The 20229-nt window shown below is 36.9% G+C and overlaps 2 protein-coding genes across 2 annotated transcripts in view; one reads left to right on the top strand and one right to left on the bottom strand.

Moving 5' to 3' along the window:
- The window catches only part of LOC129275008 (post-GPI attachment to proteins factor 3-like), a 20895-nt gene extending 14364 nt beyond the window's left edge, over nucleotides 1–6531 (top strand). Inside the window, exon 8 of the mRNA XM_064108229.1 lies at nucleotides 734–6531. Coding sequence (XP_063964299.1) covers nucleotides 734–797 — 64 coding nt within the window. The 3' untranslated portion in view covers nucleotides 798–6531. The remainder of the gene's footprint in view (nucleotides 1–733) is intronic.
- On the bottom strand, nucleotides 6230–20229 carry LOC129275007 (cilia- and flagella- associated protein 210-like). The gene is made up of 7 exons (XM_054911773.2): nucleotides 20025–20229; nucleotides 15644–15888; nucleotides 14869–15042; nucleotides 13407–13612; nucleotides 10571–10867; nucleotides 9751–9933; nucleotides 6230–8913 (listed from the first exon to the last, which is right to left on the bottom strand). The coding sequence occupies exons 1-7, from the start codon at nucleotides 20071–20073 to the stop codon at nucleotides 8379–8381; spliced, it is 1689 nt and encodes a 562-aa protein (XP_054767748.2). The 5' UTR covers nucleotides 20074–20229; the 3' UTR covers nucleotides 6230–8378.

The following is a 20229-nucleotide window of genomic DNA, read 5'->3' as shown; positions in this document are numbered from 1 at the left end:
CCTTATTGGGACTCAAGCATTCAAGAAATTTCTTCTTACCGGCTATCCATTTACTACAATCCATTTACTCTGGGTGGAGAGTGGCAAATGTAGATAAATGCCTTGCCAAAGGACGTGAGTGCTGCTGTGGGACTTGAACTCTGGACCTTGTGTTTCAAAGTCTTGAGACTCATCCACCGAGTCACAGCACCTCTACAAATGTAATATGTCATGAAAGTTCTTGTTTAGGGCAAGCCAAGAAGCTTCAACGGCTCAAAGATGCCATTGGTGATATCTGTGTGGTTGGTCAATCTGAAATGCATCATATGTTAAAAAATTAAGCCTACCCCAACAAAATGTTTATTATAATAAATAAGTAGAGAAAGTCAAACAGGCTCAATGCCTACAATTTCATCAAAAGTGGTTGAAAAGTAAGAAGGCTAAGATATAAGATGCGTATATGAGATAGCGGTTGATGTCATACAACACTCCCTATCATCTTTATTTGATTATGATTTATATAATATTTTTGTGGAGTGTAAAGTAATTCATTCCTTTCAGGGAGGTTTAGTAAATAGGAAGTCAGACATTATCTATGATTTTGCTTATGAAAACTTTCTCGTTTGTTTCTTCTATCAGTTAAATCCATTCTGAATGTCTTTTTTTAACCTTCTTTTCTTTCAATATGCAGTTACTTTGTTGATGATTGTCTCTGCACATTGCTAATTTCTCCTTTCTTTCTTTTATTATACAGTTACTTTATCGATGATTGTCTGTACTTGGACAACGCTAAAATCAAGTTCAGGAAAGAGGCATGACAGAGTACATTGCCACTTGGTCTACTCTCATTTGGTCTACAATCCATTTGGTCTAATCCCAAATGGTTTCATCTACAACCGGTTTGTCTACTATTTGGGGGCGTAATGGTCTTGTGGTGATGACTCTCATCTTTCAATCTTAGGGACATGGGTTCGATTCCCAGCCGTGGTCGTGTTTTCCTTCAGCAAGAAATTTTCCCACATTGTGCTGCACTCAACCCAGGTGAGGCGACTGGGTACCCGGTAGGAAGAAATTCCTTGAATGCCAGGGCGCCTGTAGGCAGCACGGCTATAGCCGGGGTCATAATGATAATAATAACATTTTTGTAAGGCGCAGTTGAGTATATGTATGAATTGCACAATATAGTTTGTTATTAATTATTACTAACCATGTGATCAACCATAACTTTGCCATTTGGCCCATGTACCATTTTGTCTATTTCCAGTATTGGCCACACCCATTTCGTCTAATATGCTCTTGGAGTAGCTCAACTTACTCTATAGAGAGATCCCACATGCAGACATGTTAGAGGATAAACAATAAAAACCTGTGCATCAAGCTGTGATAAATCATTGTTTTTATGATCTAATGCACAGGTTTCCCAATGTTATCCCCTCCACTTTGACGTCATCTGAAACTACACGTATGATTTTATGAACTGCATTTTAACCTAAAATTTTGATTTGTCAAAGTGAAAAATGATAAGTAGATGAAATACAGATTAGACCTTCGTGGCATTAGACGAAATGACAGTTCGTCCAATTGAATATTAGACCAAGTGATGCCTGGGCCAAACTAGAACCAGATAGGTAGTAGACCAGGTGAATTTAGCCATGGTGGTGTTATAGACGATCTGCAAGTAGACCAAGTGGGTTTAGCCATGATGGTGTTAGACGAACTGAGAGTTAAACCATCTGCTAATAGACCAAGTGGGTTTAGCCATGATGGTGTTAGACGATCTGCAAGTAGACCAAGTGGGTTTTGCCATGATGGTGTTAGACGAACTGAGAGTTAGACCATCTGCTAATAGACCAAGTGGGTTTAGCCATGATGGTGTTAGACGAGCTGAGAGTTAAACCATCTGCTAGTAGACCAAGTACATTTAGCCATGACGGTGTTAGACAAACTGAGAGTTAGAACATCTGCAAGTAGACCAAGTGGGTTTAGCCATGATGGTGTTAGACAAACTGAGAGTTAAACCATCTGCTAGTAGACCAAGTACATTTAGCCATGATGGTGTTAGACGAACTGAGAGTTAGACCATCTGCTAGTAGACCAAGTGCGTTTAGCCATGATGGTGTTAGACGAACTGAGAGTTAGACCATCTGCTAGTAGACCAAATGCATTTAGCCTTGATGGTGTTAGACAAACTGAGAATTAGACCATCTGCTAGTAGACCAAGTGGGTTTAGCCATGATGGTGTTAGACAAACTGAGAGTTAGACCATCTGCTAATAGACCAAGTGGGTTTAGCCATGATGGTGTTAGACAAACTGAGAGTTAAACCATCTGCTAGTAGACCAAATGCGTTTAGCCATGGTGGTGTTAAGACAAACTGAGAGTTAGACCATCTGCTAGTAGACCAAGTGCGTTTAGCCATGATGGTGTTAGACGAACTGAGAGTTAGACCATCTGCTAGTAGACCAAATGCATTTAGCCTTGATGGTGTTAGACAAACTGAGAATTAGACCATCTGCTAGTAGACCAAGTGGGTTTAGCCATGATGGTGTTAGACAAACTGAGAATTAGACCATCTGCAAGTAGACCAAGTGGGTTTAGCCATGATGGTGTTAGACAAACTGAGAGTTAGACCATCTGCAAATAGACCAAGTGGGTTTAGCCATGGTGGTGTTAGACAAACTGAGAGTTAGACCATCTGCTAGTAGAACAAGTGCGTTTAGCCATGATGGTGTTAGACGAACTGAGAATTAGACCATCTGCAAGTAGACCAAGTGGGTTTAGCCATGATGGTGTTAGACGAACTGAGAGTTAGACCATCTGCTAGTAGAACAAGTGCGTTTAGCCATGATGGTGAGAGTTAGACCATCTGCTAGTAGACCAAATGCGTTTAACCATGATGGTGTTAGACGAACTGAGAGTTAGACCATCTGCTAGTAGAACAAGTGCGTTTATCCATGATGGTGTTAGACGAACTGAGAGTTAGACCATCTGCTAGTAGAACAAGTGCGTTTAGCCATGATGGTGTAAGACGAACTGAGAGTAGACCAAGTGGGTTCAGCCTTAATGGTGTACATGATTTGAGGATCAGACCAACTGCTAGTAGACCACGTAAGTAATTCAGAAACAAAAGCAATACTACTAGGTCAACAGCAATACAGAAGACCAATATTGAGGAGACAAAGATACATGTATTTGTCTGAATACAAGCTGGAGTATAAAGATAATTGCGGTAGATGCTGGCAAAATAAGGTAAAAATTACTTATTATCCAAAGATCTTCTTTTCCATACCATGTGATGCTTTAATGGTAGGAATAAAATAATGAGAAGATGAATTCAGCTTGAAGCTCAAAGAACCTTTATTTTGTAAAAGAAATTGCAAACGGATGGATATATATATATGTAAAGTTTTAACCTATACATGATAATATACAATTTTGATTTGTATGGAAAGATTTAGGTACATTTATTATACATTATATACCTGAATCTTTGGCCGAGTTATCCAGCCTTTCCCTGAGGAGTGTTTCACGATCAATTTAGTCAGTGATTTTCAGTGACTTATTTGCTCTTAGCCAATCAGACGTATGGATTTCAGTAGCTTATAACAGTACAAAGTGGAAAATCACAGATTTTTTTGTATCGTGAAATGCTCCCCAGGTCTAGGAGCTTTGATAAAAATATGACACAATGGCAAAGGCTCTATCATGCATGTTCTATTTTTTTTTGGTAGCATGTTCCACCTATTTTTTTTCGTAGTGTTTTAATGCCAACAATATTTCAAAAGGTGCAATAATATACAGGAATATTTTTTAATGTTTTTGTCAAGATATAAATAATGGCTTTGATCTTGTTGATAATGGCCAAACAATTTGTTGTAAGTGTCATGACTATTTTCTTTTTCAGTTGTAATGTAAAAGGTTTTGGAATGCTTTATTATCAAAGCCTTTCTAAAGCTTTCGTAGAGGGTCAGTAATTTGAATTATGCTCTAGTAGCATTGAACGTGAATTATATTGGGAAAGTGTAGTAGTCATGCAATGTATTTTTTTATCTATCAGAATTCAAATATGACAAGTATCCTGCTCTGCTATTAAGGTTTAGAATTAAATCTAATGCCTTCCTTCGCCAATGTTTTTATTTTCATTTAAAGGACAAGTCCACCCCAACAAAAAGTTTACTCGAATAAAAAGAAAAAAATCCAACAAGCATAACACTAAAAAATTTCATCTAAATCGGATGTAAAATAAGAAAGTTATGACATATTAAAGTTTTGCTTAATTTTACAAAACAGTTATATTCACATCCTGGTCGGTATGCAAATGAGGGGACTGATGACATCTCTCACTCACTATTTCTGTTGCATTTTATTATATGAAATTTGAAATATTCAAATTTTCTCCGTTTTCCTATTAAACAAATTTTTATTCCTCCCTGAACATGTGGTATTACCATTGTTTTAACATAATGGTTCAGTCAAGTTGGTCCTTATTTGTCAAATCTACAAAAATTAAAAATATTGTTTCAAGTGTTCCATAGCAGATGAACTAAACAATGAATCATTCTGATTTTCTAGTCCTATACGGTGAAAGAATTAAAAAACACCTACAATTTTTTGTTTAATGCCGTTGATTTATTCATGATCATTTTTTTTTTTGCATGCAGTGTATATGGTTATCTTAGTCTTGCCAATATAATTCACATTAAATGAAATTAAATCAAAGGTGTAATAATTAAGATTCAAAATAATTTTACTGATTGATTAATGTCTTTTTTATTGGCATTACATGAAGTAACCATTATTATATAATATAAAGGAAGTGATTTGTATACATATTTTATGAGTTCAACTGTAAATTTCTATATATTTTTTTTCTTTGAAAAATGATACCATAGTATAGATAACAAAAAATTGACAAGAAGAAGTGAAATTCTTTTGTTGAAAACATTTTTGGGGATATCTCCATCTGCCAACCTCCAACACCTCCAAACAACTACATGTATATAATATAGAAATAAAGTAGATAAATGAAAAAAACTTGTGGCAACTCTCTTGGCATTCTCAGCTAGAGACCCGGGTTCGATTCCCGGCAGAGGCATTTTTTCAACCTTTGATTCAGAATGGATGACAGCTCTGAGGGACATTGACTAAAGCTTCTTCTACGTATCTATTCTCTCATTTTCATTTCTTTCACTTTATTATACAAGTGAAACTTTATTTACAATAAAGTTTCACTTGTAGCAAAGGCCAATTTTCTTCAATGGGGTTTTCTAGGGATGACGAGGCCGAAAATGGTCTCTTTGTGGGGACAACTTTTTTTTTTTTTTTGGGGGGGGTTCTTTTTTGTGCCTGGCAAATTTGTGAGTGGTGATGCAGTTTTTTTGTGTTTTTTAACCCTTGATTTGTGGCTGCTGTTAATCTATGCATTTCATAAAAAACTTATTCCCACATTATATATTCTCAGATTTTATATTCATTTATATGTGATAGTAATATTGTGTTTTGAAAAATCAGGCTTTTACTGGAATGTATGTATTATTTTCAACATGTGTGATGATTTTCTGTCCATTTTCAGCTAAAATTTGATCGTATATATCATATCACATCCAAAGATATCTGCTTCTCAGCTGAAATACATTGAAAATAATTTTTATGAGAAATTTAACAAAATAATTTTTATTGCCAGTACTTCATAAAGTACTCTTCATTAGAGGTTTTCAGAATTCAGATAAAATTGTATCTTTGTCTGTATAACTCTCATGGTAATAGGTTTGAGAGTTGAAGTATTATGCAAGAATTTTTCCAATGTGTGTGTGTGTACTTTTTGATTGCAGTTGATTTTATGAGAAAAAAGAGTGCTTCTGTGTCAAGTTTGCAGTTTTTGTTTTTAAAAATATGTATAAAGCAAGGTGCCAGGATTGTGAACAGCTTCGCAAGATTCAGGGAGGTAAACAGAATATTTTTGTTATGAAATAGTATACTACCCCTACTCTATGCATTTTTTTTTTCAAACAGAGGAAACAAATTGCAGTAATTTTGATAAAGAAATAAGAACAAAATGCATTGCATTGTTGCATCAAAACATTAATGTATGTTCCATGTGACCTTGATTTCTTACATTATTGAACCAGTCTTGAATGTGTCACACTTTATCTATGATTAACCCTGTTTGATGTATGTGATATCACATTTTATCTATTAAACAGCCACAAATCTTAGCAAACTACTTACAAAATGACAACAAGCAACACGTGTTTTTTAACATTTTTCCTTTTCAGGATATTTATTATGGATAATTATTCAACATGAATTATTATTTACAGTTTTAACACTGAACAAAGTTTTGCCAAATATTAAAGGCCTTGTGGAATACATTATTATAACGTAGTACGTGTACTTATGCATAATGGAAATATGTGGGTAAATTTATGTATTACTATTTGCCAATTTCTACTGAATTATATTATATGTAGAATTTTATTTATATACATGTACATGTGTGCTTCCTAGTGATACACATCATTTGAAATCAAATAAAACTCTTCCTGAAAAAAAAGTGTATTTATCTCTTTCTTTATGTGAATCATCAAACCATTATTATAAGCGCAGTTCTAACTTTCCTCAGATCTGTTTGGTCCTTGAATTGACAGGTATAAAATGATTTAACCTATTGCATGGGATAATCAGAATGAATGATATATGCTACATTTAATAAAGAAGTTGTTCATTTGAATTTAATATACTGAAGTTGCAATCGAGATCATAAGGGGGGCCGAATCAGGCCCCCCCCCCGTATTCTTAGGCGTCGAAATAGCCCAGTCTATTTTGGGATTAATTTCCAGTTGCTTGCAGCATATGATGCATCATCACATTGGTCAGATCACGGACATGAGATGAAAAACTCTCTAAAATATTCATCAATGACTTATGTGTGCATTGGCACTCAAGCCTGACATTTAGTCGGACTTAACCTTTTATGAAACACCCCAGTTCAATCATCTGAGGGCACGGGCTCATATCATAAAGACTTGTTATAATAACATGCACAATTTCTATAACAAGTTTACTATCAGCCAATCAAATTAAATGACTTTAGTAGCTTTATACTGAAATTGCAGATGTGTTAATATAGAAAGTTTCATTAACAATGCCGCAGGAGTGAAGAATCAAAAGAAAGCATATGTTTTAAGCATTTGAACACGCCAGGGAAAGGTTTAAAATTAGGAACGATGTCATTTGACAGGGTGACTTTATCATTCTCAGCAGAAAGGACTTTACTGAGATAATACAGTTGTGCTCGAAAGTTAGTGAACCCCACCACAAAATTCACTCTTTCATGCTGAGTGTTGAATGTAGACAACAACACTACAATGTTAATGAACCCAGAGAAACAAGCTTTTATCAAATGTAATATTTTATCACCTGATTTCACAATTAAATATCTAAAACATGGCGGAACTTGTGAAGACTATGTTTCTTTTCTGGTGGGGTTCACTAACTTTTGAGCACCTCCTCAAGTTACATGTAAACTTCAGTCATAACTTGATGTAAAACATGACACAGCATTAATTCATTAGTTTGACCACGAGGCAGGCAGGCACTATATTGGGTATTTATCAACAAATTTGCAAAACATGTAAAAATTCATGCACATGTACGTGACTGGCTCTTTGAGTCCAATTAACCCTTTATGTGATACAGATTCTGTTCAACAGGTTTTGACTGTGTGACTTAATCAACCAGATATTCTTCTTATCTATTCTGTGTCAATATAAATTGCTATCCAAGGTATTTTTGCCAGATATAATTATTTTTCTTAATACAAATTGGACGGAATGAATAGACTCCAAACCAAAATCATTTTAGGGTAATAATTATTTTTGTTGCTATTGTACAAGGTGCAAATCATGTAATGCTCAACAAATTTCCATTTATTACATTTCAAGGCACAATTCTACTGTTCATCATATACATGTATACCTAACACTCAGAGTCCTTTTCTTTTAGAGAATGCATAGTAAAGATATTTCATAGAGGACGGTTTGAGACAAAGAAGCATAAATTACCATGGAAGAAAGAAATTAACAGTTCTTGGTGTGATTTTACATCATATCACCCTGAAATACTCACATAATACCCACATAATCATTCTTGTATGATAAATTTTCTGATATTTACATTTATCTACAGGCCAGGCAGGTTCACAACTTCTGATGTCATAAACCAGTTCTCCGACCACTCGCGTTCATTCTTATTAACAAAGATATGTTGGTCCAAATACCACACATTGTAGATAAACCGGTTGCTTAAAAATTCTTTTTAGACACAGAATAATGTGCAGGGAACCTCAAATATGGCAGCATTGTCCAACAAGTCCAGTTTGCGGTTTAAACATCTAGCCATCTACCAAACGAATCCTAGACGCTTCCTTGTGTTGGAGGGCTTCCCGATATGTGCGTATTTAACCTCGTCAGTGCTTCCTTTTTGGTAGTAAGGCAGCTCGACCCCGACTCTGTCGTTGGTCAGATAGCTCGGCCGGATACCACCCTTGCCATCGAAGACAGGTCCGTGGCCACCGCCATGTCCTTCCCTGGCTGCCTTCTCAAGAGGATAGACGTTGCGTCCTCCTTCCTTGCAGTGCTTGATGACCTTTCCTGCATACTCCTGGAACTGCTGCTCCTCCACGGCCAGCAGATCGATATTCTTCTTGTCCATTTCGAGTTGTTCGGCACGGTTCATCAGCTCCACCTCGCGATGCTCTTCGATCTGCTTGCCGTGGAAGCTCTTGAGGTTTTCATTCTCGCTTCTAATCTGCTTTATCTTTTCCTCCTGCTTCTTGGCGAAGAGGCGATCTGCCTCCATCTTCAGGTGGAGGGCCTCCAGCTCGCGGCGTCTCTCTTGACGTTCCTCTTTCTCCTTCTGCTTCATTTGCTGAGTTCTGAAAAGTAAAAGAGCCGGAAGCTCAAGATTAACTTTGTGGCACCCAATCATTTTAATTAGCCCGAGATCAAGGCCCTGTAACATCAAGCTTAGCGATAGAACATGGGGCTGATTTGTATGATTGATTACATTGTTTATTGTACATGATCAGTCGTAAAAAACAGCACCGCGATCAAACGCTATAAAGCTATGTTACAGGGCCCAGGAATCAATATTGTGTTCCGGCCACATGGTTTGTCTAAAGCCTTCTCACAAACAATGCTAGCCATCAAAGCTGCATCCAGGGGCCCGTAACACTAGCGATTAATCTTCGTTGTAGTCAATCAATCGTACAAAAATGTCCTACAATGCCAAGCTTTGGGTTATGGGCCCCAGAAGAAGGATAAGGTCAAACAACTGTTGACAAGTGTTGTTACATTAAACTTCAATACTGGTTACAAGTATTAAAGTTGAATGCAACGCTTATCGAGTACCTCATTACATGAAAACAAAATGGCAGCACTACATGTACATGTATCATGAATAAGTTGTTAAATTCCTTTCTTGTCATGATATAAATATGGAGAGCCAAATGCGTCACATATCTTTAAAAGTAGAAAAAAAGCTAAATCCATTAGCTCATATGACACTAAGATCATCCGTAATGGTCTACATGCAGATAAAATAAATAAGTCTCTTCAACATCAAAATTATGGGAACAAACAATGCAAAAATACATTGCAAACAAATTTAGAAATTTTGGCTTCCCATAATTAAAGCATTGAATTAGACCAAGGTCAAAGTTTAACCGACTTCCCAATAAGGGCGCCTGACAATGAAAGCAATTGTAACTGACCTGTGAATAGCCATCTGTTTGAGATCTTCCTCCAGCCTGGCTTCTTTCTCTTGCATCTCCTTCTCCCTGGCGGCTTCCCGGTCGGCTACTGCCTTGGCGATTCGATCGTCTTCATCATCAGCCTTTGCCTTATGTTGGCTGTCAAGATCATTCACCATACGATTCACATGGTCTTGTCTTTGTCTATAGAAGAAAAAAAAAGGTTTAGGAAGCTTATTTAAGAAGTCAGATATCAGTTGATAACTTGGATACATGGTACAGGGACTAAAGAAAAAAACAAAACACAAAATTTGAATAGCAGATGTTATTATCACGTGTTTTGCATATGAAAACTACAAAATCTTACACAGAATGTAAAATTGCAATCTACATTTGCTGGATTTGTAGGGGGAGGGGTATACATTGTATGATACAAGGCTACAATTCATAGAAAAAAAAAGTATTATGAAAGGAATACAGTACATGATTTATGTTGGACAAGTAGCCAGTCTCGTCAAAATGTCTAAACATTCCTACATGTAAACTATGTCAAATTTGAAATTCCAGGATTTCTCAAACTGCTCTAACGTTTTATGACTTTCCTGAGGAAATGAACACCAGTTTTCATGACTTAACAAACTAAATGTCACACGTGCTGGCTAGCCTTAGCTAGTATATTGCTCTTGATTATATGAAACCTCAAAACACAAGATGCTCTGAAGTCAGTGACATTTTGATTCTGAGGAAAAAAAAATTCTTCTAGGTTGGATTGAAAATAATAACTATCAGAAAAGGTTGTTGATTTGTAGACACCCGAAAGTGCAATTAGGGGTACACTTACTGCCAAAGTTCTTTCTCCCTCTCCCGCCTCAGCTTTGTCATCTTTGATTTCGCTGCTGCAAAGATGCGGATCTCCTCTTCCTCCTCCTCCTCTTTCTGCTGCTGGGCGGCGCGGATCAAGTCCCGGTCGGCTACGGTCTTGAGATGCGAGTGCATCAGGTCCTGCTTCTCACCGAGACGGATACGTTCAATCTTGGCGCGCTCTGCGTTGTAGTAATCCACCTGTTCTTTGAGTTCCCGTCCCTCGCGCACATCCTGGATCTTGTCAATTTCACTCTGCTGTAAGTGTTCTTGAACCCTACAAATATGTAAAATTGGAGGGGGGGGGGAATGTTAAAAGTTTTAAATAAATTTAGCAAATAATAAAAAAATTCCAGAATACAACATTTGAAGGAATATTTGTGCATCCACACATTAAAATTAAGATTTAATTGAATTTAACAAAATATAACAAATTTCTAGAACACTACATTGAACGAATATTTATTCATCTAACTGTCCTTTAGATATTTATAATATGTATGCTTATACAGCACTTATCACTACTGTATCATAAGTAGAATCGCTTTGTTTGTAGGATTCACCAAAACTACTGGACTTACACTAGACACTAATATCAAATTTATGAACAAACTACTATCAAGTAAAAATTCATTGAATTTACCTTTGCCAAACAGAAATCATGTTTTTCGCTCTGTACATTTCTATGACAACATGCAATTTCCACTTTAATAGATAAAGTTTGAAACAGCATTACAGGTTTTTATAAAAGGAAAACAAAGTTCTGAAATGGAAAATCACTGCCCCTAATAGTCATATTCAATTCATTTCGTTTCCTCTTTCTATCTTTTCATATTTACAATGATAGTGCAATTTACATATAGACAACATGTGATCAATTCATACAATACAATATAGTGCTGTAGCCGAACCGAACGGAAGTTCGCCAAACTTGGCACTTCCGAACCGGACCGAACACAAAGGCCTAGTTCGGTGGTTCGGTAAGAAAAAAATTAGGCACATTTATTTTACTACGTAATATAAATAAAGCGGGGACTACATATATTAAAATATAAAATGAAACAAAAATATTGGTTAGTGATTGTGCACAATAAGAATTCCACACAAAATATTTTTTTAATCCACTATTTAAGCTCACATCTTGTCTTTGATTGAATTGTTATCAACTTAAGAATATTTTATTAACATGAATATATTTTTTCTTCATTAAATGAGGGGACATTTGAAGCTAAACTCGGTATAAAAGTGTGGTTGAATTACGTATTGCCGTAATCGATCGTGATCGTAATCGGACCTAATTGTTTTCTATTTAATTAAGAAAAAGGACAAGACATAAATTCATTCCTCGTAAATGACAAAGTATGACAGTTTCGGTCTTGTCTTTGATTGAATTTTTATCAGTCTCAGTTTTTTTATTACCATGAATTTTTTTTTTTCTCATAAAATGTGGGAACATTTTAAGCTAAACTCGGTTAAAAAGTGTAGTTGAATTACGTATAACTGTAATCGATCATGATTGTGATCGGGCGTACATGTAATTGTTTTGTATTTAATAATAGAAAAAAAACTGACATAAATTCATTCCTTGTGACTGACAAAGTAATGGTAAAGTATGTATATTTCACCTTCTGAAATATACATATCAATATCAAAGATAAATAAATAAGAGATGAAGGAATGAGGTTAGAAAAAACAGAAAAGATAAAAATTCAAAGCAAGTCAACGCATGTTCCCTGATCGTGTACCGGAAATGGTTGATAAGGAAAGTTGAAACAGGAAGTCCAAACAACCTGCTCTCAGTTGCTATTATGCTGGTAAAATTCATATTCCGAATTTGAAATGTTTTTCCATTGTCAATATTTTCTAAAAAGTTGTTTAATCTGGTCATTTACTGAAAATGAAATGATAAATTTTCAGTTCCGTCTTGGTTCTGACGATCAACGCAGAGTGATTTCATAACACTAAAATACACAGTACAGTCCCATGTACTCATTTTCGTGTTGGAAATATGTTTGAAGTCACTCTAGTGTCGATCTTTCGGGACCAAGAATGGACTGATATTTTATCTTTTTAAAGTAATTGATTGACCAGATTTAACCACTTTTCGGAAAATAGGGACTTTTTAAAAGATTTCATATTCTTTGGAATGTGAATTTTACCAGTATAACAGTTGAGTGGAGGTTGTTTGTCTACTATTCCGACATTCCCGATCAACACTTTCCAATCGGAGAAGCTGCGTTTGCAATGGCATTGTAATCGATCATGATCATATCTACATGGAATAATCAATGAACAAAAAAATATTCTGTTCTTTGTAATTCTGTTTCTGTCCTCATTCTCTCGTTATCAACATTATTTTCTTTGGTTTTTTTTTATTCAATTTAAAAATGAAAGTAGAAATGACTCTTATTTTTGGTTTCAAGATTGAAATAAATAAAAGAAAGTTATGCAGCAATTTTTATAACCATTCTTTTTAGAAACAAAATTTATTATAAATATACGACAGAATTATAATAGGATAATTTTTTCGAGGGTTGGCAATCCCTAGTTTTATATGTTAATAATTTAATTGCGCATTTATTGCCGAACCCCGAACCGAACCAAAGTTCGGAAAAAATTTGCCGAACCCTGCCGAACCGAACAGAACCCGAACATGCCGCCTGACTTGCAGCACTAATACAATAACAGCATGAAATTGAAAGAGAAAGAGACCCGACTAAAAAGCAGAGCTTGCAGGGTGAAGACCCCCATTTCTAAGATTAACATATAAATAATAAAAATAAAATAATAATATGGATTTTTAAAAGTAGACTTACTGCTGGGATTGAAAATCTGCGATAACTTTGCGATCCTGGAGCCTTTTTAGGGCTTTCTCCTGGTCTGCTAGTATACCTTCTTCAAGCTCCCTCTGTTCTCGGAGTAAAAGCTCCTTGTCCTTGCCTCCCATAGCAGCCTCTCTAGCCTTCTTCAGTTCCAACTGTGCGTCACGCTCTTTCAGTACTTCGGTAAGCAGTAGGGCTCCCTGTCAAACAGTAAACAAAGCAGAATATCAAAGAACACATAAAAAGCAGTTAGATAAAATTTATGCATGTCAAGTACTATGGCCAGTTATAAGAGTTAGTGAAGTTGTCACAGAGATCTATAAATATGTAAAATGTAATTAAATTAAGGGTCTGATAAAGGAAGAAAAAAGAGAGAGATAGAGGATCCCGCTTGACACGTTGTAAATGTGTTTCAAAATAAAAGTGAAAGCAGTTTTATAGAAACAATTAAATTAGGAAGTTTTCCATTTTCGACTACTTATAGACTGATCAGAATTAGAATTTACATAAAGGAAACTATAAACTTGAAAAAACGTCTAAATATAATTTTCTTGCATGCACTCTATGAGCGAAATCATTTTCAGTCACTCAATTCAGGGTCTCGTAACACAAAGGTTGGCGATTAATCTTACGCTTGATTTTCACAATGGATTGTACAATTTTGTCAATGCAATCAATCGTAGAAACAATGTTCTGCAATGATCGTTAAGCTTTGTGTTAAGAGGCCCAGGTTTATATTCACTTGGTCTAAAAGCAGATGGTCAACTTCTCAGATAGCTAATCCATTCTAATGGACAAACTGGACCCCGTCTTACAAAGAGTTACGACTGATCCGATCAACCACAACTAGGGAAAGCCAGCAACGTCAACATCTAAACTAGACCTGTGTTCAAAATATTTTTTAGATATGATCATGTATATTCATACAATCATTGTTTTCTTGAAAATTCAGTGTGAGTCTCTTTTTTTTCAAAGGACATCTGTAGGGCAAATTTGCTAAAGAAAAGTTTCTGACATTGATGAATTTCCATTTATTTGAGGTTGCTCGGATGAATCTTAACTCTTTGTAAGATGGGGCCCTGGTAGTAGACAAAGTCTGATTAGGTCATCTAAGACGAGACCAAGTAGACAAAGCGGCCCATAATTTGACGTCGGGTTTATTAAACTCTGGTCGAAAGTTGTGGTTTAACTATGGATAGCCAATCATGGCATAAATCGTGGCTCCTTTGGCTCTCAAATCATTCTTAATTGTCTGAAAAGGGTAAATAAGACAGCTGTCTTCACCATACAAGAGTTAGGAAAGAGCACATAAGAAACATACAATGTAAGGAAAATTTTGACATTTTTGGCTTTCCATAGTTTTAGCACAGAGTTAGCCAGTAGTCTAACTTAAACCCGACTTCAGAATACTTGCAAGTGTGTGTAGACCAATTAGCAATCTACCAACTAAACTTACATGGAATCCTTTAACCCTGTCTGTCTGATAATACTGTAGCGTCTTTGCTTTCTCAATGGCTTCTTTTCTCTTTTGTGCTTGATATTTGGCTTCTTCAATGTCAATTTGGACCCGCTCTGCTTCTTCCTTCTCTTCTCTGATCTTGCGGGCTTCTAGCTTCTGTAACCTTTGACCCTGAAGGTGAAAGTGAGAATGATGGGTAAACTATAGTCAAAACTCCAAAAATATTTAATACCATGTATAGTTACATAGAATTTAAATACATACTGGAAACAGCTACTGGTAGCAGCGGGTACTTAAAATGATAGTGAACACTGCCTTATAAACTCAAGCAATTGGAGAAATTATTGCCATTTGTTCAAAACATTATATTTTTATCATATTCTTGCACTTTCCTTCAGGGAATATTCTTTCATGTCCCTAAAAGTTTGAAGTATAGTAATTATACAATTTAATACTCAACTTCTCTGAAATGTGCTTGATCATTGCTATGACTTAAAAACTTGTAAGTATTGGTATAATCTAACCGATTTTCATTCAATTTTAGCATGAAAGAACTTGCGGTTGAAAACTTTTTATCATTTACATAGATATTTGTATTCTGGTAGATATTTCAGTTACCATGGATACGAAAACGAGCATTGATGCTAACGTGCAATTTTCACATATCTTTATCAAGAGGGAAAATTAGAAAGCTTTGACTCTGATCTACTTGTAGCAGAGTCCTCCAACCCTGGCACCCTTTGAAGATACTCTATGAGACACCAATACTTACAGCGATAGTGTTACTCCAATTTTTGACCATATCCTTTGTCTGTTGTTGAAGGGCTTCTTTGGCTTCCCGCTTGGCTCGAATTGCTTCCTCCTCCCGCTGCTTCCGCTCCAGCTGAGCCCCAATACGAGACCAGTCTGATTTCGAGAGAATAGTGACCTCACGGAGATCTGTGCCATCAGGAAGGAGCATGCCTCCTGCGGGTCCGCCTTGGGGAGCCATCTTCGACCGATTACCCATCGGTGAATCTGAGGAAGCAATAACATACTTGATTCACTAAGTACATGTGTATTTCTCTATCTAGGTAAGAAAACATTCCCTTTTTTCACATAGGCCTAGAGGCTAGAGTAAACTGATAACAAAAATATTTCCAGCAATGTTTGTAAAATAATTACAAAGAACCTAATCTACACTCTATTATTTTTCGTTACAATTTTCAATTTGAATTGATAATCTCAATATTTCATCCTAAGTGTGTATGTGTGTAATAGTTAATGAACTTAATTAAAGGTAAAATCTGAAAATTACAATTAAACAATTAGAGGTCTACCTAGCAACAAATTCAGGTTATACTGTGCGGTATACTTCCATACTGATATGTAGCTCAAAATTTTCCACTCGCATTTTGTAATTTGTTCTGATTTTTAAAGAGGGCATGAACAAAATAATGCTAATTCCTTGGCCACCTGAACCAAATCAAATTCAGGCTCGCTGTATTATTGCCTGATTTTTAAATCAAATTTGATAATTCCAGAAAATATCTATTTCAGAAAATTTGGGATTCAGTTTCGGGAAATTTATTTTGGATCTGTGACTGTGGAAACACTTAGGGACAGTGATTTTCCATTTCAAAAAATTGCCTTTTCCGTTTCAGAAAATCTCAAATTCCGTTTCAGCATGTCAGAAAACGGAAATTCCGTTTCCCCATAGACTTTGTACACACGGAAAAGTGACAATTCCGTTTACACATTTACATGCACACTCGCACTGGTCAAAATTTGTATCTGCTACTGTACCAACAACACAATAAAATCCGTTCTAATCGGATCTATGCGGGTGAATAAAATATTCTAACACACCCATTTTGCATGCATACATCCTCACCTTTCATATTATTAGCATTATTTCACGGTGAAATGATATTTCATCGATAATTTTGGGGGGTTTTGGACATCGTTATCATCAGTCATCGTCTTTTCCCAATCCGCCATCTTGGATTTTAAGACCACGATATCGTGCTGTTACATCTTCAAACGTAGAGGGCAGCAACACACAACTGTGTACATGTAGTTGAACGATACATGTGTGCATGTGAAGCCCAACCCGGCCGGCCGGGTACGGGTACGGTGCGGGGTACAATCGAGTGTGCTGATGTCGAGTGCAGTCACGATGTGTGAATTGTCATGATAGTAGCGAAGTAAGATCGTGTTTTCTGGGTTTTTTTTGCCATTTAATATTCTCATTTTGTTGTGATTTTGGAGTAATTTCTGTTGCTATTCTGTGTATTTTGAGGGAAAATACGTTTTCCGTGATTTTCCGTTTGAAATGCCATTTTCCGTTTCAAAAGGCCCTTTCCGTGAATTCCGTCCGTTTTCCGCGATCGCGGAAAATCACTGTCCCTAAACACTGCACACAGCACAGCAGGCCACAGGCTTCTCGCCTCAGCCCTCGGGCTGGGACACCATTGTTTTTCACTTTAGACGATGAGACTAACGTAAATCTAGGCCTACGGTATGCCTAATGTTACGCCTGGCAGGCTTTTTGGTCTTCATTGGATGTAGACCAATAGCTTCAGTCTCTGTTATGTTGGTTGTTCAGCTGAACCATGTTGGCTTCACTCACCAAATACAGAGACCGAAGTTCTAGCGCAATCTGTACAGGGGACTCAATGGCCATATGTTTATGTGTATTAAGTTCGGATAAAACAGGGCAGTGAAGTTGCGCGACAGCCGAGGTAAGTCACTGTTTTTGTTCCTTTTAAAGTTGAATTAAGAAGGGGGTGAGTTTCCATAAATATAGGTTCTACATACAATATATAGTATATATAAGTTGTTCAAACACATAGCATGTCACAATAATCCTCTGCCTTCTCGATATTTTGCTTTGAAAGTCTATGAAATTAGCCACCTGTCAGAGCCCGAGAGACGAGTGTACAGAAAAGTCACTCGGAGTGTGACGTCACCGGGGGGAATTTAGTATAAGAGGTGCCTGAATGTCATACAGAAATGCTATGCAGAGAGAGAAAGATATTTTACAATTTTTTTTCAAAGCAACTCAAATCAAACAAATAGGACTGATATGTACAAATCTTTACTTTCCCTGTATAAAAAACAGTATGAATAACCACCATGAACTCTTCAATCATGATGTAAGATAGCAAACAGTGAGTTATTGAATGATATTTTCACTATTTCTCATTTATTTTATCACGATGTTCAATCAAGTGAGTAGCTGGAAAGTAATTCCGGCGGCTAGCTCAGCGCGCGCTGAACGCATAATACTAGTACACACAACACTCAGGCATTGAGTGTACTGTTATGGTCTGGTATGTCGACTTAGTTCATGGCCGTGCAGCGATCCCCTGGCGTTTTTTCTTCTTTTCTTTTGTCTTTGACTCCACTTTTATATCCTCTGGATCATTTCCACTCATAGCTCATTCCACAGAACAATCTTGAACCAAACGTATAGTATTCTTTCTCGGCCTTCTGAGTTGTTTTCTATATTTAATTACGCTAGGGGTCACCGTCACACATACAAACGCAATTCGGAAGTGAGTTGAAGACAGAAAGATATATAGTAATTAGTATACAGCTCTATGGTTGAAGACAACAAGAACGGTACGGTAGCTCGACAGCTAGCTGCGCCGGAGCGGGCGGCCGGTCGGCACAAAGCAATTCCGCAACCAACTGTGTTTTTTTGCAAGAGCCGCGTCACACGCGGATAAATATGTCATAATAACACGTCTGCTACGTTATCGACTGGTGAGAAGATCTCGATCAAATTTCATATTATTCACCTTGAAATTATTCCTTTAGGGTCTATGGTATCATTCTGAGGGAATTCACATATTTGGAATAATAGTACGGCCACAAATATTTTAATCATTTCCTCTTTGCAAGTTCTATGGCTCGCAGATACAACTTCAACTGCAGTTATTCCATATGAAGGAGTACGTGCATAGTACACAAAACGGCACTGCCTTGTTTACTAAACCGGGACCGAATACCCCCCGGTGACGTCACACTCAAAGAACACCCGTCTCGGTAGGCATTGCAGGAGCGAACTCAGGAAAATGGGTAGGGATAAATCGTTCAAATTCACTATTTTGAAAAAAGAAAATGGGGGGTCGAATCACCTATTAGTGTTTGGGGGGTTGTAAGGTTGCTATTAATGTAAATATCTCAATATTTGGAATCGTCTTCTTAATTCAACTTTAACTTGATTTTCCCCGTTTTGGGGCAATTAATGAAAAGAGGGAATATTACTTTGCATTTCAGTCGCATTAATTTTCAAAAGTTTGATTCATTAAAGACAAAAATTGAAGAGCCCCGACGGGGGGATTTTGCATTGTAAGTCCCCTAATGGTGGCAGCACGATAGCGAGCCGTCTGTGTATGAGGAGAAATTTAAAAAATAAAAAAATGTTTAAAAACTCCTCGAAACAGACGGCTGCCAGCTGTCTATATTGGATGAGACTTTTGGCGCACTTGCTCTTTAAAATCAAATAAGATTATCGTGGAACGTTAAACAAAGTCATGTCCAATGTTCGGTCATTTTTAACTAAGTAACAGTTAGGCGCGCAAACAACCTGTCCTGGCTTCATCTAAAAAAACTCCGGACGATTAATTTTAGAAAGTCATTTGGAAAAATTTATACAAGCGAAGTTTCATCAATTTTTAGTACAAAATGTTAGGAAATATTATAGATCTAGAGAACAAAATAGAACATGATTACAACTATTGAATTCGGCATTATCCTGGTTTAAGTCACCACTCCATTAACTGCCGTTCATTTCGTCAGCGGCGGTGACTTCTTTCCTCTCCCATGTCTATTGTCTTTGTACACAACATGAACAAGCTCGAGCGCACACACACTGACACACACGAGAAGAGAGGCGGCTTATTTCAGGATAAGGCCTTGAATTCATATTTTTAGTGTAATCCAAAGACAAAAAAGAAGGCTTCAAAAATATAAAGTGTACGGACACCCGACCCCCCATCCCAACACTAACAGTCGCTGCATGCCAGCCCAAGCCAATTATGCTAGCTTTGCACATATCGCGGCCAGGCGCGCCGGCGCAGCGGCAGCGCGACGTGGGCTATGGCGGGGATGCCAGAGACAGATCCCGGAGTCGGAGACAGATGAATACTATTTCAGTTACTTACTCTTTGTTTGCCCTCTCCTTCGGCCATGCCGTACTTGCTCTTGAGCCATGGATGTAGATGATAATTAATAGTTATTAAATATTGCAAATATATTCCTGTTTGATAATGATATTTAGTCAGTTTTCTTGATATTCTCAACTTTCCTCGTTTTCCAACGCTGCGGCACACCAGTCATCGCATCGCCAATACGTCACAATGCATGTAC

This window comes from Lytechinus pictus, chromosome 13 (assembly GCF_037042905.1).
Source record: "Lytechinus pictus isolate F3 Inbred chromosome 13, Lp3.0, whole genome shotgun sequence".
NCBI classification, from domain to species: domain Eukaryota; kingdom Metazoa; phylum Echinodermata; class Echinoidea; order Temnopleuroida; family Toxopneustidae; genus Lytechinus; species Lytechinus pictus.
The sequence above is the reverse complement of the archived record's forward strand: the minus strand, read 5'-3'. Positions and strand labels throughout refer to the sequence as shown.

Excerpts from the sequence above, each read along its gene's own strand:
- LOC129275007 (XM_054911773.2), bottom strand. The coding sequence starts at position 20,073 with ATGGCTCAAGAGCAAGTACGGCATGGCCGAAGGAGAGGGCAAACAAAG. Across the intron at positions 13,613-14,868 it reads ACAGGGTTAAAGGATTCCAT|GGAGCCCTACTGCTTACCGA; the intron begins GTAAGTTTAGTT and ends ACTGTTTGACAG. Across the intron at positions 10,868-13,406 it reads GCAGATTTTCAATCCCAGCA|GGTTCAAGAACACTTACAGC; the intron begins GTAAGTCTACTT and ends ACATATTTGTAG.